This window comes from Pangasianodon hypophthalmus, chromosome 25 (assembly GCF_027358585.1).
Source record: "Pangasianodon hypophthalmus isolate fPanHyp1 chromosome 25, fPanHyp1.pri, whole genome shotgun sequence".
NCBI lineage: Eukaryota > Metazoa > Chordata > Actinopteri > Siluriformes > Pangasiidae > Pangasianodon > Pangasianodon hypophthalmus.
In genome coordinates this window covers 12,200,650-12,223,140 of record NC_069734.1, presented here as the reverse complement: position 1 = coordinate 12,223,140, position 22,491 = coordinate 12,200,650, and the positions used below count along the sequence as shown (strand labels likewise).

The window sequence follows — 22,491 nt, the reverse complement described above, 5'->3', positions numbered from 1 at the left end:
CACAGAGGCCACTCCTCCTTCACTGGGAATGAGCCACACAGGACAGTGAAGGAGGAGAGGCCATGTTTGCTTCACTGGGAATGAAACACAGAGGCCACTCCTCCTTCACTGGTACTGAGGCACAGAGGCCATGCCTCCTTCACTGAGACTGAAGCACAGAGGCCATGCCTCCTTCACTGAGACTGAAGCACAGAGGCCATGCCTCCTTCACTGGTACTGAGGCACAGAGGCCATGCCTCCTTCACTGAGACTGAAGCACAGAGGCCTCACTGGGACTGAGACACAGAGGCCTCACTGGGACTGAGACACAGAGGCCACACCAGCTTCACTGGGACTGAGACACCGAGGCCTCATTGGGACTGAGACACAGAGGCCTTTACCCAGAACACTGAGAGGTATAAGCAGCATTTTGCTGGGTATCAATATTGAAAATTCTCACAGTGACTCATGGCTGATGAAGCTCACTTAAATGAGCACTTCTTCCACTAAACCATCACTACTTTGTGAATGCATTAGACTAATTGCAGATTTAATCGTAAAGCAGGTGAGCGCTTTAGCCAATGTCCTCCCTCCCACAGATGGAGGCTCTGATGGAGCATGTCCATGTCTTTACAACACATTTCATGATGCTACTTTATCTGTAGTACAGGAGCGGTGAGTGTGTCAGAACATACACACCCACACGCACGCACACCACCTACTTTCCCCATGTATGTGCAAGTACCACAGGTGAGAATTTTGACACATCCTTGTACTGAGAAAAAAACACCCTCGAAACGTCAAAGGGCAGCTGTTGACTTCTGACAAACAAAGCTGAACCACACTACACTGGTGCTTCATACGCCTTTCCGTAGACATCCATTTTAAGTGAGTTTAAACAAGTTCTGTTCATTTCTCAGTGCAGTGAAATGTGTTCAAATTCAGGTCTACATTTACCACATGTATGTTACACGTGCAGCAGACAGAGACCAGATTATGACTGCTAAAGCAATTTTTCGGCTGTACGTTTTTCACTGAGCGACACCAGCATGAGACCCTAGTGCCTGGCGATATAAAGAGGTTGCTCTCACTGTGTGCATTTCATTAGAATTTAAGCTATAATTAGATTGTCATGCTGCTCTGACCCTGATGTGGGCTTCCTGTAATCAGTGGGAGATTGGTGCGTGTGTGTGTGTGTGTGTGTGCGTGTGTGTGTGTGTGTGTCCAGCAACGTCATGCATTTTTAACCCTGGCAGTGGTGAAAGAACAGTGTTTCAGGTCTACTAGGGATGTGTCTTTTTTATATCACAATAATTTGCCAGCATTTTAGAATGGTTTATGATATTATCACATTTTATTAGCAAGCAGTGCACGTTTCCCCGTAGCAGCATTTTAGCCATAAATAACCCTGAGCAACATTGCATACAGGATTCACCTTCATCATGTGCCATCACTTCCAGTGTGCAGTGTATGTGACATTTGTTTACTCACAGTTGCTCACTAGCTTCTCAACTAAAAGCTTCTCTGTATATGAATGAGGTTTTTTTTTAAAACATGATTCCCATTCACATGCAAAAAAACTTATTAACTGACTAACTGACTAAATAAATAAATCTCCAACCACATTATGTGACACATGGTTATTGCAGTTTCTACTGTTTGAATTTGAGAAATGGCCAATATATGATCAATAAAGTGCAGTTTAAATAACCTATTGATGTGCATATCGATATACAGTATATAGATTTACACTACTGATACATCAGCTGCTTAAAATCATTTCTATTCAATTTTATTTGTATAGCGCTTTTAACAATGGACATCGTCACAAAGCAGCTTTACAGAAATAAATACATTCAAGATATAAATTTCAAGTGTATGAATTTAACCCTAATGAGCAAGCCAGAGGTGACGGTGGCAAGAAAAAACTCCCAGGGACGATATGAGGAAGAAACTTTGAGAGAAACCAGGCTCAAAAGGGAACCCATCCTCACCTGGGTGATAACAGATAGTGCGACTATAAATAATTCCCTTCTATAACTGTGTACTACATTCAAACACTGCAACTGTATAAGCAGGAAATTCATTATAGTTTTCACATGAAGGCTTTTTGTTGAACTTATCCACTGTTCACTGAAAATCAGTATCTGTAGCAAAATTTTCCTATTGGTCATGCCCTAGTCAATATCCACAACATAGCAGGTAAGGGTCTGGATAATTATTTAGTATAATAAGAAACAATAAGCATAGTAAAGACTGCTCGTGAATAAAAAAGACAATTTTAAAATGCAAAAATATAGGTGATGAGCAATGTGCTGTGACTGTCTTGTGTGCTGGTCTTTCAAAAAAGGAAGGAGTTCAGAGTGCAATGACGGAAACAGCTCGCTCTGTCACCATGTGTGGAAGTCTTGTAACGCTAAAGGAATTACAGCAGCAGTGTCCACAAACACAGGATCATGTACACCAGACAACACACTACACCAGAGTCACTCAAAGTGCTGCCTGAAAACAGTACCGGCACCGTGGTCGTGTCAGAAACCACACAGCCACCTCATTTATTACACACCGACAATGAGACACACAGATGTAGCAGGAATTCATTTTAATCTCATTACACTGACATTGAATTAATATTGGGCTGGATCAGAATTCTCATTTTACCATTCTGATGGGCGGAGCCTCGCTGAGCCATGCATATTTAAACCAGAAAAAATGTTTGCGGCTTGCGAGAGTGTTATTAGTGGTATTTCATTTCCTCATAACAGCCCGAGGTAAAAAGGGAAGTCAAAAGATGACGTTTAACAAAAATGAACCGCGCACACAGAAAACTCAATTAGGTTTAAATAGTTTTACACAGCTCTTTTTTTTTTTCTTTTTGAAAAAAAAAAAGCTGATTTAGCCAATTTACTGCACACTGCACAAGTTAGTTGTAATGTACAAACATTATGATTGGTAATCAAAATGAAAATATTAATTATGACACAGGATGTTGGACATTCTGTCCATCATGATTTAATGGAACTCTGATGAACAAACTTATGAGATTGCTTTTGATACATGAGACACACTGAAATCTGTCCAAAATAATAACCCTTCCTTAAACTGCCTACTTAGACAACTCAATAAAACCTTTGCTGTATTTTACATCCACAATATTATATATTCATTCTCATTCAAATGATAATATAGTTTTATTAATTGTATATACTTCTGATATTGATATTGCATTATATGCATTCATTTAAACCACCTCGAGATGAAACGTACATCCGTCCCAACAACATGCCCTCATACTGAGCCTCACGTCTCTTTCCTGTTCTCGATTCATTCGACACAACAGTTGTCTCACTTTCCTTTCTGCTACCGTCTAAGTGTTCTGATGCAGGTACATCCACAATGATGCTCGTACCCGTCTCACAACATCCATCATCACGTGCACACCCGTGCTTGCTTTGTTCTATTTTCTCCTCATGCTTACACACTGTAGCATCTCTGAAGTATGAGCTGCACAACTGACACATCATGCAAAAAAGAAAGAAAGAAAGAAAGAAAAAAAATCACTAAATCAGATGGATGCAAAAGGATGGATTACAGAGCAGTGGTTGATTTCAAGCCTGTGTGAGAGGAGAGGCTTCACTAACAAAGACACACTGACAACAATAGACACACAAAGAGGATGGAGCTTCAGGTTTAGCTCATGGCTTTTTTTTCCTTTTCTTTTTTAATAAAACATCAACTCAGTTTTGACAGATTCAATAAGTTTAGCTATTGCATATTATCTGATACAATCTGTGGACTGACAAATCTTTGTTGTGGTTCATTTGTAAAATAAATGCACACACTTAAAATCAGGAATGATGGATGCTGATGGATGATGATGATGATGTTTATGATGAAGATGTTTATGATCAGCTAGCTATTTGTGAGCAGCAGAAATGCCACAGTGTGTTTACTGGGTGAAACTGATAATGCATGACTCCATAAAGGAGAATGGCAGTGCGCCAGTGGAGCTGAATCCAGGTGTTACTCACGTATGAGCACAGCTGGCGATGCTGACGGGTTTGTGATAAACCTCCAGGCAGATGGGGCAGGAAAACTGGCTCTCCAGACTCTCTCCATGCTGCAGCTGGGGCTGGGGATGAGGCTGTCTGAGCTGAGCAGCAGAAACAAAACTGCGGAACATCGCCATCATGAACGCTGGATGCCTCCTCTCAGCGGCTTCTTCAAACAGAGCTTCTTCTTCTTTTCTTCTTTTCTTCTCTTCTTCTTCTTCCTTTGCTGTGTGTATCACCAGTGCGCTGTCGACTTGTACAATTCCGTGTGGTTTAAACCAAGAAAAATAAAAGTCAAACGGCGTTACATAGCGCATCTGTTCAGCCACCTCATAACACACACACACTCACACGCCGCTGTAGCAGAGAAGTAAACATTACCAGCGTAGCTTTCACCTAACCGTTAAGAGCGTCCTTTACCTGCAGTGCCGCATGGGTGTTGTAGTTTTATCAAGCAGCCGCTTCGCAGCATGACGGCTCTTAGACACTACACTCCCCACAATGCTTTGCAACAGCTTTTTCTCAAACAATAGACGCGCTCGCTTTCAGGCAAATGAATCCCAGCATATTAACTGTTGACATTCGTGTATGAATGCTTAAAAGACTGTCTTATAAAAACAACGTTTAGTGTATCTATCAGAGCAAATTTAAAAGCAAACCGAGAAATAAGCAGCAAAACAACCTAACGGACAATTTTTCCGACGTCAGTAAAAAGCGCCAAGAGAAGTGAGTCAATGCGTCATCAAAGAGCGCCAATGTCGCTCGCAAATGATAACAGCATGGTTGTAACTGTTATGGCATGTTAGTTTTTTACTAGTTATTTTAGCGGTTTTTATTTGTAATTTCGTGATTATCGAGATTAAAGTGTTTAATTAATGCTATAAAACCAGCTTTAGTCATGTGTCAGGTTGACGAAGAGTACAACAGCACCCTAGAACACAAATCTCTGCCGGCGTGAGTTTATTTACATGAATTGTTTAAGATTTTAAGGTCATATAGATTATAGGTGACGGATATACCTTATGAACATATAGCTTATATGGTGTGTGTTAAACCTTTTCTGACTCCAGGGTGTCAAAGAAATGCATGAAGTGCAAAGAGGGCACTGCAGTGCTCATCATTCGAGTGGGAGATGCCTTCTGTAGGTAAATAATACCAAAAGCAGTCCATCAGACTTCCAGTTTATCAGCTGTTGCCTCCTGCCTTGAGCTCTCAGCACAGAGAAAACTGATTTTCCTGTAGATCCCATTCACATCCTAATGCAGGAACTGGAATCCCTAAAAATATCACCATGTTGTTGCTTTTGAAATCATCATGTGTAGTAAGTGGTATATGCAACTGTGTGCTTTATATACATATATTAGGAGCTGCTTCAAGGAGTACTTCATACATAAATTCCGGGCCATGCTGGGGAAGAATCGTGTCATCTTTCCCGGAGAGAAGGCAAGCATAGATATAAAGCTAATATTATCATCTATGAATTTGACATCAGCTATTAAAATTGGTGATGACTTTCTTTTAGGTGCTGCTGGCTGTTTCTGGAGGGCCAGCATCCAGCTGTATGCTAGCACAAGTCCAAGAGGTAAGCCATCAGCTATCCAGGAAATGGGTGATCACCAGTACATTTTCATATCACCATAATTGCATAACCATTAAAAAATTTAGCTAGCTCAATTTTTGGCAGTCTACAAACATAAGTAAAACAGTACATAACAGTAAAACTGTACATAACAGTAAAACATGACATACAGCTAATAAGATGTCTGCTGTCAGTGTAGCTGTACGTACAGTGTAAAACTAATTTCAGACACATATCTAATATGAAAGGAACACATCCATTATGCACAACCTCAGGTGACACAAATGTCCACCCTGTTTGCAGGGTTTGAGTCGGGATGCACCCAAGAAGTTAAGATTTATGCCTGGCATTATCTACATAGATGGTAATTACAGTTACAGTAATACTAAAGCATAATACAGTGTTCTGTTAGCATAAAGAAGGTGTTTCAGGTACTCTTCTCTCTGATATAGAGGGTGGTGTGTGTGGTCAGAATGCTGAGGAGAGGGAGAAGGCTGTAGTTCAGTTGGAGAGCATCTTCAGAATGACTGGATTCCCGTACCACATCGTCCCGCTGGAACAGGTAACGAGCCTCAGGAAAGAGAACTTTTAGTGATAAGTGCATGAATGAGGAGGTGTATAGGTGTTCCTGCTCACTGCAGATAGACCTCAGACATCAGGAAGCACACATGATCAACATCTACAGAAGTCAGATTTTCGGATGGGAGTTATCTGACTCCGGTCACGTGCATTCCTGTTTTTCGAACAGTGTCACAACTCTAAAACTAGCCTGATCTAATTACAGTGCAGTCCTACATTACAAGTCTCTGTGCTTGTTAATGCTTTGATCTTTGTAACAGCATTTGTTTTGGCCTCATTATTTCGGTTTTAGGAGCAGGACTGTCATTTCCATGTCTCCTTTCAGGCAGTTGCGTCATCATGGTCATTATCTCCTGTATTCCCAGATAGCGTACTTTTGATGCTCATATGCAATTGTTGCTACTGTCACTCAAAAACATAAGACAAAGCATTTGACCTTCATTCTTATTACCTTAGCTGTGTTTGACTTTGAGCTGCTTTAACGGCTGCAGTGTCGTGTTCATGGCTGTGTCTCAGGTCTTTACTCTGCCAGAGTCAGTGCTCGAGCCTGTGTATAGTCATGAGCAGCCTGGCTCCAGCTATAAAGCAGCGGTGGATCAGCACATTCGGACTGAAGTGACCCGGGGCCATGGAGAGCCTGCAGTGGAGGAAACCCAGGATGCAGTAGGTCAACTTAGCCTGCAGGCCTGCACATACAAGCCTGAACACAGACTGGCTTTAGAGGGACTCTTCTCCTCTTTGAAAACCTTAACAGCCAAACAGGACATGCTGCAAATCCTGAGGTGAGCTTTACTACACCATCTGCATCATGACATTAAAGACATATAGCAGGTATTCATTATAATAATGTATAAAACACATACTTGCAATGGTAGGGGGCCAAGCACCAAGACTTGTTGTGATTCACTATTGTAATTTTTCTTATTCATATTTGTATTCTTTTTTTCTGCCATTTTGAAATGTTTGAGATGTTCTTGAATAGAAAAATGCAGGGGCCCAACTCACTGACTGTACATAATTAAAGACTTGAAGCATTTATTATGGCACAAAATGTGACCACTATCTTCATCTTTCAGAAACACATTTTTGTGTACTTGTTTTATATAGTTTGTACAAGATGCAACAAGTATTGGAACTATTTTGAAGGAATTTTGATGTCTTTAAAATAGTGTTAATGTTTTACATGATTAACTTACATTAACCAGTATAAACGTTTTAAACGTTTTAATTAAATAATTAGTTCATATGTGGTGTTGAGTACATAGCGTACTAATGGATGGAATAAACGTTGCAGTTTTTGGATGGAATTCAGATTTAACGTAAATATACGTGTCATTTAATCATCATAATTATGCCATTCCTTTCCCTACTATTATGTACATGCAGAAATAAACCAAGAACAGGAGGTTGGGTGGATCTGTAGCCTTCCTTGTGGCTGGAGAGGCACCCTTATCTTTTGTACCTGTAATATGTATATTTCACCTGGAAATGTGGAGATAGTGTACCTTTAAAAAAGATTGAAGGTTGATAATTAAACCCTAATTACCTTTTAGAGTAAAGCCAGAGTAAAGGTAAACTATGTGCACCTTTCTAGGTAAAAGATACACACTAATGGTATGAAAAGTGTACACATGGGGGTACGATTCCAGCGACAAGCAGTGGAGTTTAGTACCCTTTTTTTCTGAGAGTGTACACTCAGTATTGTAGAAGGTATCACAATCAATACATGTTCAATATGAGTTTATTGGAATATCTGCATGGATTTTTGGTTCTATTTAAATGCACAAGAAACCTCACCTTTTGTCTCCACCATAAATGCCTGTTTTAGTAGCAGTAATAATAGTGTTTTTCTTTAGGCCATCTCGACCATCTATCACTTTAATACCCTGTACACATGATTTGCTCTTGGTGCTTGGCCCCGTCATTGCTGCTGCTAAAATTTGCTATGTCCCAATTGAAGTGAGTAGGTGGGCTTTGTGAAGCTTAAAGATTATTTCTGGAATCCTCCTGTTTAATTCAGCTTCCATAAGCCCTCTATTCTAGCACTTGAGCTGTGGAAGAATCACGTCAGAGATTTTAATAGCACAATAGTGAGGCAGGTCTTTCTCCTTTTTCATTTTTTATCACTTATATTGCTGTCTCCACTCCACATTTCTCCCCATCTGTCTCTGTCCCTCTCTCTCTCTCTCTCTCTCTCTCTCTCTCTCATATTGCGGCTCTGCCTCTCGTTGTCAGTGGCGTCTGAGTCATCAGGGAAAAGCAGGGCCTTGAAGTGTGCCCTGAGTCCAGTTTCAGTCAATAACTCAGAGTGCTTGCAAAGTTTAATGAGAAAACACAAAGTGATTGAGAGCGTGCGTGAGAAAGAGAGGCAGGGTTTGGACTTTCTCCAGGTTCCAGAGGACTGCTAAAGCTGCTCTGGGTATGGTAATCTGAACAGTGTATCTGTGTGTGTGTGTGTGTGTGTGTGTGTGTGTGTGTGTGTGTCTGTGTGTGTGTGCATGTGTGCGTGCAGGCATCACCTGATACTGCACACTGCCCGGATATACGGCTACTCCAAGGTGATGATAGGAGACAGCTGTACACGTCTGGCCATCAAGTTGCTCACTAACATCTCTCTGGGACGAGGTGCGGCTCTGGCAGCCGATACGGTGAGCACACACAGACTAATTAAATAAGATTAATTAAACATCTGCTGATGTGGCTAACAAACAAGGGAATTTTATAGCTTACATTTTAACATTGTGTAAACTGCATGTGTAAATCATCACACACTCGCAACAAGTGTCTCAGACAGACTTGCTTATGTGGTTTCTCATACTGCTTGATACTGTTTTCTATAAAAAATGTAAAACAGGACAGTGCAGAGCAAAAAGGAGTAGCATCAGCTATTTTCTTCTTCAGACATAATGCATATTGCAAGCTTTCTGTAAAGATTCAGAAAATCAAATCTGATATGATACGATACAGTGTTGTCTCGATACATTCAACATTATAAAAGTACAATAATTGAAATTTAATGGCACACTGTTTGTGTTATCTAGTCACACAACAAAGCTGTGCATAAGAATGTGACCAAATTAAACATAGCTATTAAACATGAGCTCTCTGGCCAGACTGCTGATGGTGTGCAGGGTTGCCAGGTCTCAGCAAAACCACCCCAACTACAGGGTGTCCAAAAAGCCAGGAACCAATGGGAACTTACTTTCTGTAAAGCTGCTTTGTAATAATGTCCTTTTGTTAAAAGCACTACATAAAAAATTGAGTTGAATTGAATACTTTGAGCAAAATCTGCAAAAAAAACAAGAAAATGCATAGAGCGTAAGTTGAACACATAGAGCATACACCGATACAGCTATAACATTAAAACCACCTGTTTTGCCACCAAAACAGTTCTGAACCATCGAGGCATGGACTCCACAAGACCTCTGAAGGTGTGCTGTGGTATCTGGCACCAAGACGTCAGCAGCAGATCCTTTAAGTCCTGTAAGCTGCGAGGTGGGGCTTCCATGGATCGGACTTGTTTGTACAGTACGTCCCACAGATACTTGATCAGACTGAGTTCTGGGTAATCTGGAGGCCAAGTCAACAACTTCAACTCTTTGTCATGTTCCTCGAACCATTCTTGAACAAATTTTGCAGTGTGGCAGGGCGCATTATCCTGCTAAAAGAGGCCACTGCCATTAGGGAATACCGTTGCCATGGAGGGGTGTACTTGGTCTACAACAATGTTTAGGTAGGTGATATGTGTCAAAGTAACAACCACATGAACGCCAGGACTCAAGGAATCCCAGCAGAACATTGCCCAGAGCATCACACTGCCTCTGCTGGCTTGCCTTCTTCCCATAGTGCATCCTGGTCTCTTCTCCAGGTAAGCGATGCACACGCACCCGGCCATCCACATGATGTAAAAGAAAATGTGATTTATCAGACCAGGCCACCTTCTTCCATTGCTCCGTGGTCCAGTTCTGATGCTCATGTGTCCATTGTAGGCACTTTTGGCAGTGGACAGAGGTCAGCATGGGCACTCTGACCAGTCTGAAGCTACACAGCCCCATACACAGCAAGCTGCGATGCACTGTGTGTTCTGGCACTTTTCTATCCTAGCCAGCATTAACTTTTTCAGCAATTTGTGCTACAATAGCTCTTCTGTGGGATCAGACCAGATGGGCTAGCCTTCACTCCCCACGCGCATCATTGAGCCATTTTTCCGCTCACAACCTTGTTTCAAAACCACCTCAGATTGGCGTAAAAAAAAAAAAATGAATAAATAAAAATAACCTTGGCAACTCTGCTGGTGTGTTGGTGTCTCAAGGGGCATGTCTGAAGAACTGAGTAGCGTTTCATACCTGCAGCTATAACTTCCCAATCATTGCACTAATTTTTTTAAAACCAAGATTGAATCAGCCAATGGTGTCTAGAGAGACAGAGAGAGAGAGAGAGAGAGAGAGAGAGAGAAAATGATTGTCTGTCTTCATGTTTTTGTCTACTCATCGTCTGTGCGATGGCATACCGTAGTATACTAGTAACTACATAAAAAAAACAGTGTGCCTAGAGGAAGAATGTAAAAAAGTAAATATAAAGCTTGGGCTCGATTACATTTAAATTTTTATTACACCTCACTTAATCTATATTTTATTACAAACAGCCTACTTTATTTTGCAGTCTGTTGAATATATTGTTTGATACTCAGACATATCAAATTGAGAGCCTCATATTGAACAATAAGATATGGTACACCATATCATTACAACCATGCGGCTCAAAGTTAATACATACATTAATGAATAAATAAATGTAGCGAAGTTTAATAAACTCTATTTCAAAAAAGTACCATGTACCCTTACCATGTACTCAAGTACTGTACAAGTACAAGTAGTTTGTTACTTTACATCCTTGCCCATCGGTTGTTGTTTACAGGTCTATGATTGGTCTAAATCTCTTTTAAAATACTGATATTACCTGGGATGTACTCGGGATTTTATGTATCATGGCATGATGTACTTTAACAACGAAACATTGTCATATAATAATGTGCACAAACACCTACAAAAGGCAAAGTGTTGTCATAACAGTTCTGGTGCTGTGCTCTGTGCCAAAGAGCCATCATTAGGCCCTTGAGGAAAATCTTGAACTGCTCATTCCGCCTCACGCCAGATACGAAGACATAGTAAATATCCATCCATCTCTGTTTGCCAGGCTTTCTCAGACTCTCGGTACGGTGACGTGGTGATGGTGCGCCCCATGAGGGATTACTCCTCAAAAGAGATCGGCTTCTATAACAGGCTGTTTGAAGTGCAGTCTGTCTTCATCCCAGGTCTGGACACCAAGGTGAGAGTCTGTGTGAAGCCGAATGCTCGCTGCTAGTTCATGGAGCAATGCAGCTTTTCCTCTCAGGACTGAAGTTATTATACGTCAGTCTTGCAAATCTTTGCTATTACTGCCGGGCGTGATTACAAACACAGACGGGTCCACTCCTGTTTAAGTACCAGCTTTTACTTATTTATTATTAGTAAACATTGTGTAAGGTGTTACTTCAGAAGTAGCAAGAAGGTGCATGTGCTCAGGGAGTGTACATGATTATGGCCATGAGGTTTAATTGTCTACATTTATCAAACTAGCGAGGTGTGATAGTGGGCTATAAAGCGGAGGGAGGGAGGGAGGGACTGGACTCAGTGCTGCTCAGTTACTTCCCCACTTTGTCTTTTTTACTGCCACAATGCCACAGACATCAGTGAAGCATCAAGGCCCCGCAGTTTGGTTTTGCTCCAGTGAGCTACAGAAGGACGGCGAGGTGGCATCATTTATCAGAGCTCAGTTACAGCAACCGCCAGGAGACAGGAACGTGAACCAAAGCTGAAGGAAAACTTCATCCAGTCTGACACTGTCCATAGTAAATCAAAGGGTAGTAGGTGTGTATGGATTAGACCGTAACTTAGATAAGCAACAGAGTAGTGTGTGCACTACTGAAGCCACTGCTCTGGGTGCCAATATTTAAAGGTTAACACTTTTAACATTTGTATGGTGGAAACCAGACTTTAAACTATTATAACTTTACTAGTGGTTAGGATACATACAACCTGAAGCGATGAGCAATAAGCAATAAGATAAAACTTTCAGCATAAATTTGGTGTTTCAGGAAATGAGTTTCTGCATTTTCATTCTGTAGGAACTGTTCGAGAATCTTTTTATGTTTCGTTCATATACAGCTTGGAGTGGAAGCATCAGTATGTGTGTAGAATGACGTCATCATTTATCTGGGTCTTTAAAATGTCTATTTATGGAAATAGGAGGCAATAATCTCAGCTAGCTTTCAGCCTTCTAGTTTCACTGATGTTGGTGTTTCACTCGGCCTGCTTTTTTTCCCTATCAGACTGCTGATAAAGCGAGTATCCAGCGACTGACTGAGAGCTTTGTGGTCAAACTCCAGGCTGACTTTCCTTCCACCGTCAGCACTGTGTACAGGTAGTTACGACTCGCATTCACAAAACCTAACCGTTTCTATTAGGCTTGGCTTCGAATGCGTGCAGTGTTTTCTTTTCGTTGCACATCCATGTGAGAGTTTTTGAGTCTGGCCACTGGTTTCTTTCTAGAACAAGTGAGAAGCTCCACACAGCGTGTCCTCCTCGGAGCTCCACCACAGAAGCTGCTGCTAAGTGCCTTCTCTGCCTCTGTGCCCTCGACACCAAAGCAGGCAAGTTGCAGCACTAACCCTGTTTTCACACAGTTTTCATAACAGATATTTTTATCACCTCACAAAGCTTTATTAGGTATTCCTTCTACACATGCATGATCTTCATTCCTTTTTGATCCCTATATAGTCAAATACAGTTAATATCTATTTTATACAGCCTGTAATGGAGTGTAATCATGCGACATACAAACCCCCAGGTCACTGCCGTTTATATATATATAATAGTGGAGATCAAAATTAGAGAACAACCTACAATGTCCTACATTTCAAGGTCACTGCTTAGTCCTATTTGAAATTATCTAAACAGGAGTAAAAGAGCAGTTTTTTAAGCATATTTCATGAGTTACATATATTTTGAAGCACAGAATAAAAAACTTCAATGAGATTTGAAAAAGAACACTGATCAAAATTAGAGAACACTTTCAGATACCTCCCAGTTATTGGTGTGGCACCTGGTGCTAATTTCTTTAATTATCTGACAAACCCTATTTAACTGGCAGCCTAACTTTCCACTTGTCACTGACTTTGCAAGATGGTGAGCCGTCCTAAAGTGACTGCAACCCTCCGGCAGCAGGTTGTCCAGATGAAGGCCAAAGGGATGACCCTTTCAGCCATAGCAAGAGAAGTTGGTCTTTCCAAATCTTTGATTTCTAGAATATTGCATCTTTACGTCACAAACTCAATAAACTCAACGGGCAATCGGTTCAACGCTGCAGCTGGGATTGCTCGCCAGTTCAGCACTGAACAGAGTAAGGATCTGTCTCGTCATACAGTGTCTCGACGTTTAAGAGAATTTGGACTGAACGCCCACTCTGCAGTGACCAAACCTCTCATTAGCAGAAAGAATCAAAAGGCTAGACTAACCTTTGCTGAGGAGCATGTTGTGTGGACAGAGGAGAACTGGTCCAAAGTTCACTTTAGTGATGAAAGCAAGTTTAATTTATTCGGGTCCGATGGGAAACATTATGTTCGTCGTCAAACTGGGGAAGACTCAACCCAATGCGTGTAAAGAAGTCAGTGAAAGGTGGAGGGGGAAGTGTCATGGTTGGGGGATGTTTTCTGCAGCAGGAGTTGGGCCTCTTATACAGCTACATGGCAGAGTGAATCACCCAATCAGTGAAGCTGAAAACATTGAAATAATGAAATGGCCAGCCCAGAGTCCTGATCTAAACCCAATAGAAAACCTCTGGAAAATCCTTGGCGACAAAGTTATGGCCGAGAAACCCACTACAGTCACCGAACTGTGGAAGAGACCGGAAGAAGAGTGGACCAAAATCACACCAGAGCAGTGTGAGAGACTAGTGACGTCCTGTGGCCGAGGTGTGCTGAAGTCATTCAGAGCAAGGGCCTGTACACTTCCTACTAATTGTTGACTGTTGTAACCTTCAGAGATTTTAGTTGTAATCTTTCTACGTGCTACTGTCATTGCTGTTCTCTGATTTTGATCATTGTGTTTTCTACAAAATAAAGGTTTTTTGTTGAAGTGCCTTGGTTATTTTGTAAAACACTGTTCTATTAGCATGGTATAACCACAACAAAAATTCCTTCAAATGTTGAGCAATGAAGATTACATTATTCCTGAAATAAATTTATTATTTATAAAATTATATATTTATTTGTATATATATTTTTTGTAAAATATTTAATTTCCCCATTGGGGGACGAATGAAGGATTATCTTATCTTATCTATAATAGATAGATGGATGGATGGATGGATGATCAAATTTTAAAGAGTGGTAAAACGTGTCCTGAGTCCCACTGTCTATCCTTCCCATTGATATTCACCACAACTTTATTCTATAAGTTGGCTCCGCCCACCTTGCACTGCTTCCTGACTCTATAATTTGCCAGTTTGTCTCATGGCCAGTGTGAACACAGTGTAACAGTCAAACTGTCACTCCTTTTGATTGTAGATGGTGGTAAACCATTTCCTAATGCTAATGCTGTGTTTTTATAGACGATGCCTCTGCGTTCCATGCCACACTGGTGTCAGAGCAGCTGTCCCGAGGTGCACTGCAGGAGAAACGCCAGAGTGATGCGGGCTGTTGTCAGGGACAGAAACAAGCTTGTGGGGATGGAGGTTGCTGCTCCACATCCAGGTGAGTGGAACTATATATTTTTGTTCTCATCCCAGGTCCTGACAGCAAGGTAAGTGTGTGAAGGTGTTACAGCTTAACACCACACCAGCAGCAATGGAACATGTGTCTGATAATATGAGAGTCATTATCTCTTCAGTCATGCACATCTCTGCTATTCCTGACTGGTGTAATTACAGAATTTATCAGGCTGTGGGTGGAAGTCACAGCCCACCCCCGTCTTTTCCCTGTTTTATTTCGCAAAGGTAGAGGTGTGACAGCTGACTATAAACCAGAGGGAGAGACTTGGCTGTTCTTGTTAATGCCACACTCTGTCTTTTCTAAGTCCATAATACCACAGATGTCAGTGATGCACCCAAGCTTGTATTTTTAGTTTAGTTGTTCATGCTAGTATTGTTTATCATGCACTCTTTAAGTTGCAAATCTAACAGAATACATCACCCAAACTCATTAATATTATTGATGATAAACAAAAATGCTTGTATGGGCCTGTTAGCATGACACAAATGGGTCAGTATTTATCTACTGATCCTGTTGTTCTTTACTTGACACTCAGGGTTCCTATAGCTACAGACCTCAAGAGTCTCCTGTGTTACAGCTGCAGACTGACCATTAAAGACATGGTGAGTAAACCTCAGGTACAACATTTCAATACTGAGCCTTTATTTGAAAAAAAAAAAAAAAAAAGTCTGTGTTTCCCCAGTCCTGTTCCTGGGACATCCCTGAACCTCATGTTAATGTTTCACAACTGTTTCAGCAAACCCAGCCTTATAACTGTGATAATGCTTAATCAATTAATTTCAAGCACGAAAAGGAAACACTGTTTAAAATACCAGAAATGTCTGTATGATGCCAAACATCCGGCTTACACTGAATAAAGATAAATATGACAAAACACTGCTCAAGCATCCGCTGAACTTGCTGATTTGAGAACTGTCTGGATTCAAAACCACATACAAATGTGGCTTAAGTCAAATGCTGGATTTCCTTTTTCCTCCCTTGTTGTTCAGACTGCAGAGACTCCTTCCTGCTCAAATTAGATATGCAAAAAAATTGATTTCAGCTGCTTGTGTTAACAACTAAGTGAGCAGAATTAGGAAACACATCTCTAACACCCATTTTAAGCAGAAAGACACTCATCCACACATCTAATGTTTTTGTTTTGCAGACAGCGGTGGACTCCCTGCCACCGTATATAACGTCTGAAGCAGAGAAACGCCAGAGGAGGTGAATAAAGCTTAAACAATTTTGTTTTTTAATCCAAATTGACACTCATCTGCTCAGTATGATGATGAGGGGGGATCTCTCTTGTGTTACTTCACAGGGCTGCGATGAAGGAGGAAATCAGCGAGTTCCTATTAGAAGATGAAGGTGCAGATGACGCATAGCTGGCCATTTATTTATTGGCTCAGCCAAGCGACGGTCATGTTTCAGCGACACACACCATCAGGAAACATTTGGCATTTTTACTGCACAGATGGCTTTATACAAGACCAGTTTATTTGACTACAGATCGACTTCCATTTTATCAGTTTTATTTTGCTGTGAATAAAATGAATAAAATGCAAACCCAGTTCTTACATACCCAGTTATTATGAAAGTACATGATGTTTTATTGATCACTTTTTATTATGGCAATATACTTCAGCAATTTTATAGCATGTACTGCCACTGAATGCTTTATGAAGGGTAAAAGAAGGCAGGAATCATTATGTAGCTGTGCATCACTGATTTTAATTAGATATGTGGTAAATTTGAAAAATGTCTGTCACCAAGAATTTTCAATAATCACATTTTTGAAAGTAGAAAATTATGAAAATATGAATAAATATAAGAGGAAAGATCTTTTAAAAGACATTTAACCTGTATAGTAAACCCTCCAGCCATCATTGATTAGTTAGTTGGCACAATTGTAGCCAAATGGCAGTTAAGACTAGTGAAAATAAATGTGTAAAACGAGGTGTAGAAAGACACCGTCCATAAAACATTGCGGTCAAGCAACATGGTAGTTTAGTAGACAGCAATTTTATCTAAAGTGTCATTTCCTTTGCAGCATGACAGCTGTAAAGGAACAGTTTGGCGGAAAAACAAAAATCTCCCCTCTTACCCCAGTAGTCAGTCAGCCAAGACATGTTTGATGTTTCCTTCGTTAGTTTTGCACTGGAGCTATGAGGCTAAGTAGCAAACAAGTAACAACAGTCCTGTTTTACCCCAAATTTTTGCCTGTAAATATGTCTTTCAAGTTGCATCCAGCTGTTCAGCGATGTGGTTTAGAGCACACTGTGATGTACTGTAATCTATAAACATGAACAGGCCCAGAAGGATGATGTTATAGTTCCACTTTGTGAAAGCTAAGTAAAAAAAGCACAGTAAAAGCTAACAGTAAAAAAAAACGTACTACTTGTTAGCTACATCAGTGTTGTAGCTACAGTGCAAAACTAAAGAGGCAAATGTCTGACACAAAACATGTGATTGATACTTTGGGGAACCTTTTTTTTTTTTTTTTTTTTTTTTTGATGAACCAGTCCTTTAACGTAACAGCCTTTTTTCTGCATCAACTCTTCAAGTCATTGACTTACCATAATTTTTCCCTTTTCCCAAAATAACCATTTTAAACATTTCATCCTGTGTGAAACATTCCATATGTAAACAGTTTTAGGTTAATTTTCATTATAACAGGAGTACATTACAATAGTGTTTGCAGGACAGAATTGGGACTAGGTATAAGGTCACATTCACACAGTAAGGCTATTCAGGCCTAAAGTGCTGTCTGAAATGTTTCCAAATACAGCTCAGCCACAACGCACAGAAATCTACAAACCACCAGCTAGTGTCAGTTTCAGAGCCCAACTTCCTCTTTGTCTCATACACACTGTCAACACAGCTCAGCAGCATTAGGAATAAAATTGCTGTGGACTCTGTGCTCATTAAACATTGTTACAGCCGTTGAATGACTTGGCACAAGTCACAGCTGAGAATTCACCCTGAAGCTCCGCTCGACCAGCAGGATCCTAAAAGGCCTAAAGGGAAGTGCTTTACATAGGACAGTCCTGCACCAAATGATGCTGCTAACAGGCCGTTTAGTCAGAAAAGTGGGAGTCTAGTTGTCGTCCTTCTCCCTGGTCCATTTGATCATAGTCTCTGGTGATCGGTAGAGGAAGATGAGTTTGGAGTAGAGCTCTTCCTCTAGCTCCAGTTCGCCCGTCTCGCGCACCAGGAAGATGTCCGTGCACAATTTGAGGATGCGGTCGACGCACGGCAGTTCCTCGAACATGATGGAGTGAGAGATCTCACTGAAGAAACCACGCACAAACTTACCGATTACCAGCACCACAGATACGTATAGTCCCATGATCCTGCAGCAGGGGAACAAGAAGTGCTAACAGTTATGTCCTGTCTATAAAAGAGAGTAAAAATGATAATGTGGATGATAATGTATAAGTGTGTTTCCACTGCTTGAACCTGTTCTAGAAGTCAGGAACTTTAGGCACATTTCTGGGGTCTTAGTTTGAACCAGTACTGAACACTGAATGGTGAAGCACGTTACTAAAGCAGGTTTATATCAGAGGTGCCTTGGCATTGCCGTGGGAGATTGTAAAGTTGTTAAATTAAAATATAGCCAGAGTGTGTGTCCTGATGCTCAGATCAAGCTGTAAAAAAATTACATTATCGTTCTTGTTTGTTTTAGAAACGGTTCTGGAACATCAGTGGAAAAACACCGCTCACCAGAAAGTTCTGGTTACTAACTTTAATGCATTATTATATACAGTATGTTGTTCAAACTATTCCTCCAGTACTCAATACAAACTGAGGGAGAGTCATGAAGCTTTGTGAACAAGACTAGCTGACGGCAGTGGTTCTTTAGTCCCCGAGTGCTACACTGCTCCACATTTTAGCATTTCTCCTAATCCAGAACTCCTGATTCATCTCAACTGCTATTTCTAAACCCATTCTTGGGCTGAATAAAGCACGTCAGAGAAGAAAAACACTAAACTCGGCAGCACCATGTCTCTCCAGGGCTGGAATTAATGAACAGTGCCTTAAGACAGCTTTCTGTGTCGTCTTACTTCATTGCACACTAATGCTCCTTACCCGTATCCAGCCAGGAAGCCCAGACTGGGCGGGCTCACTTTGTCATTAAAGATGACCATGGGTAAAACCCCACAGGCCCCTGCAGACGCATCACAGTCTGCAATGCTGATGTCCCACCACTCCTGAGCCCCGGTGCCGTTCAGGGAGCCATCCCTCATTAGAGAGAGCGTCACGTCCTGATAGCCCTCCTCGTCTCCTAGCACAAAACAGCAGCAGCATCAGCACATGGTCCAAGCAGCTCATAATGTACTTTAGCTTAGAATGGTAATGTGGATAAGAGTGAAGGAAGTGTAGAGGGGACATGTTTCATAAACACTTGGAACTGTGCAATAAATCAAAAAATTTTAGGAAGCTCTACTCTCCTGTCATCATCTTCTCACAATACTGTCACAATAGCACCGCTGTCAGCTATGCCATCAATCCACTATTATATTTTCACTGATTATAGAGCTTTTAAAATCACATTCACTGGTGATAACCACACATTCATCCATCATTCTATCCATCCTACCATTTAAACAAACTTTAGCTATCTAAAAGCATCCATTCATCTACCCATCCACTAAACCAACCACTCATCCATCCATCCAAACCAACCACTCATCCATCCATCCAAAGCAACCACTCATCTATCCAAGCACACTTTATCCTAAATGCTTTTATCCATCTATCCAAAAACATTTATCCATCTATCTAATCATATTGTCTATCTAAAAAGCCTCTATTCATCTAGCCATCCACCAAACCATCCATCATTCTCTCCATCCATCCAAGCAGACTTTATCTATCCTAGACGCTTTTTCTCCATCCACCCATACATCTTCTACCCTAAAAACACAACAATCCATCCATACATCTATTTTACTTGTAAAAAGCATCTACTTAATAAGAACAAAACTGACCCTATCCTCTTTTTTCATTAGCAGTATTAGTATTTGTTCTGTTGTATTTGTCTTCCTGTAAGCACAATTAACTTACTCTCATACAGCTGGCTGACAGGCTTGGCCTCAGCTCCATTTGGGGCTCTAATGTAGTTGGGGAACATGTGAGGCACTCGACTAATAGGGGAGAGACAAAGAACCGTATATGAATTAAGAATAATGAATTAAAAATACTGCAAGCACAAACAAACATGTAGCTGGCTAATCATTCCGTCAACACTTACACTGGCTCCGTGCGATTTCCCAGCAGCAGTGCGGCTAGGTCTGCTCTCACAGGGTCTCCACGTTCCAAACTAATGGAGTGCTTGTCATAAGTGTTTTCCACTGTTCCACCCTTCCCCAAGTCCCTTTAACACAGGCAAAGGCAGACACAAAGTCAAATAACGGTATATATACTGAAGCATCTATGCTATAAGGTAGCTGTAGTGCTCTCGCTGACCTTTGAAAGTTCCAGGCCAGCCGCAGTGTCATGTTTGCCTGGCTGTTCAGCAGCTCCTTAATCACTTCCTGTCTGCTGGGAGGGCTGATTCTCCACACCGAGCCTGAACTGCCATCAATGTTGGCTGTTACGATGTCTTCGTAGCTGTACAGCGTTATGAACTGCATGGCCACCTGTGTGAAACACACGAGTTGCAATTGGATGTAAAATTATTAAACAGTTAAACAGTGTCCAGTCATGGGTTATACAGAGAATAGAAGAAGTACAACACTCACTGCGTTATTTCCAAAATGCTCTGTTAATCGGTCATAATCCTTTTCAGTGAAAGGCTTTATAGACTGCTGCTGCACACTCATGGTAAACAGGGGCTGGAGAGATAGGCAGATTTTTCAGTTTACTTAATGGATGATTAACACCCAAAGTATCCAGAACCAGAACCATATCAGTGTTCATTAACTATATACGTATGCTGGCGTTAGTTGCAGAATGTTGGTGGTGTGCTGTTGAACATTAGGGTTTATTTGCTAGAGAGAATTTTAATGTGTGTCCTTGAATGTTAGTTTTTTTTGTTTGTTTGTTTATTGCAGAATGTTAGTGTGTGTTGGTGAGCATTAGGGTTCGTTGGAAAAAGTTGAGATGTGTTCATAAACATTAGGATTTATATATTGCAAAATGTTGCCATGTGTGTAGGTGAATGATAGGGCTTGTTACAGAATGTTGGGGTGTGTTCATAAACTTTAAATTTTGTTTGCTAGAGAATGATAAAGGTTAGGGTTTGTTTGCTGGACAATGATATCCGTTAGGGTTTGTTTGCTGGAGAATGATATCTGTTAGGGTTTGTTTGCTGGAGAATGTTGGGTGTGTTGATGAATGTTAGGGTTTGTTTGCTGGAGAATGTTGGGTGTGTTGATGAATGTTAGGGTTTGTTTGCTGGAGAATGTTGGGGTGTGTTGATGAATGTTAGGGTTTGTTTGCTGGAGAATGTTGGGGTGTGTTGATGAATGTTAGGGTTTGTTTGCTGGAGAATGTTGGGTGTGTTGAATGTTAGGGTTTGTTTGCTGGAGAATGTTGGGGTGTGTTGAATGTTAGGGTTTGTTTGCTGGAGAATGTTGGGTGTGTTGATGAATGTTAGGGTTTGTTTGCTGGAGAATGTTGGGGTGTGTTGATAAACGTTAGGGTTTGTTTGCTGGAGAATGTTGGGTGTGTTGATAAACGTTAGGGTTTGTTTGCTGGAGAATGTTGGGTGTGTTGATAAACGTTAGGGTTTGTTTGCTGGAGAATGTTGGGGTGTGTTGAATGTTAGGGTTTGTTTGCTGGAGAATGTTGGGGTGTGTTGAATGTTAGGGTTTGTTTGCTGGAGAATGTTGGGTGTGTTGATGAATGTTAGGGTTTGTTTGCTGGAGAATGTTGGGGCGTGTTGATAAACGTTAGGGTTTGTTTGCTGGAGAATGTTGGGTGTGTTGATGAACGTTAGGGTTTGTTTGCTGGAGAATACGGGAGTGTGTTGATAAACATTAAGGTTTGTTTGTGGAAGAACGTTGTGCTCATTACTGAACATTTGAAATTGTTTGCAGAAAAAGGTTGGTGTGTGTTGGTGGGTGTCAGGGTGTTAGTGTTTGATAGACTTTAATGAATTCCTTTTAATGATGTTTTGACTTCATTACCTCATAACCTCCCAACTTGAATGTCACAGTTACATCCACAGGATGATTGACCACACCCACAACTGATCTGACCAAGGAGATGAAGAGTAGTGGGAACCAGATGATACAGATGAGGAAAAAGATGATGATCCCACCCATTCCATACTTCACTATCTTCTTCTTTTTCTGGCCCTTTGGTTGAGGATATTTCTGGAAAGAAAGCACAATTATACAACAATATTTTGATTTGATATCAATCTGTCATGTGTCTCCAATAAAAGCACATTTATAGTATGTCCTGCTCCTATAAGTCCGTTTTTAAAATAAAGTGTTAATTATGTGATGGCTTAAAAGACTGGTGCGGTTATGCTGTTGGATCAAAGATAGTGAAACAATGGC

The 22,491-nt window shown here is 40.9% G+C and overlaps 3 protein-coding genes across 4 annotated transcripts in view; 1 reads left to right on the top strand and 2 right to left on the bottom strand.

The window, feature by feature from the left end:
* LOC113546746 (E3 ubiquitin-protein ligase RNF166) overlaps positions 1-4,440 on the bottom strand; it is a 29,941-nt gene extending 25,501 nt beyond the window's left edge. The window contains exon 1 of the mRNA XM_034299691.2: positions 4,011-4,440. Within this exon, the coding sequence (XP_034155582.2) occupies positions 4,011-4,348 (338 nt within the window). The 5' untranslated portion in view covers positions 4,349-4,440. The remainder of the gene's footprint in view (positions 1-4,010) is intronic.
* A 146-nt stretch (positions 4,441-4,586) lies between these two features.
* On the top strand, positions 4,587-16,510 carry ctu2 (cytosolic thiouridylase subunit 2 homolog (S. pombe)). Its single transcript, XM_026946751.3, has 15 exons — positions 4,587-4,985; positions 5,102-5,176; positions 5,396-5,474; positions 5,554-5,613; positions 5,914-5,974; positions 6,063-6,172; positions 6,706-6,971; positions 8,702-8,837; positions 11,386-11,517; positions 12,560-12,651; positions 12,780-12,880; positions 14,839-14,980; positions 15,534-15,600; positions 16,146-16,204; positions 16,302-16,510. The coding sequence occupies exons 1-15, from the start codon at positions 4,930-4,932 to the stop codon at positions 16,363-16,365; spliced, it is 1,500 nt and encodes a 499-aa protein (XP_026802552.3). The 5' UTR covers positions 4,587-4,929; the 3' UTR covers positions 16,366-16,510.
* Positions 16,496-22,491, bottom strand: part of piezo1 (piezo-type mechanosensitive ion channel component 1) — a 113,721-nt gene continuing 107,725 nt past the window's right edge. For both annotated transcript variants that reach the window (XM_026946741.3, XM_026946742.3), the window contains exons 45-51: positions 22,114-22,302; positions 20,725-20,817; positions 20,450-20,622; positions 20,235-20,357; positions 20,048-20,127; positions 19,070-19,265; positions 16,496-18,333 (exon numbers count right to left, since the gene is read on the bottom strand). In XM_026946741.3, the coding sequence (XP_026802542.3) occupies positions 18,078-18,333; positions 19,070-19,265; positions 20,048-20,127; positions 20,235-20,357; positions 20,450-20,622; positions 20,725-20,817; positions 22,114-22,302 (1,110 nt within the window). In that variant the 3' untranslated portion in view covers positions 16,496-18,077. The remainder of the gene's footprint in view (positions 18,334-19,069; positions 19,266-20,047; positions 20,128-20,234; positions 20,358-20,449; positions 20,623-20,724; positions 20,818-22,113; positions 22,303-22,491) is intronic.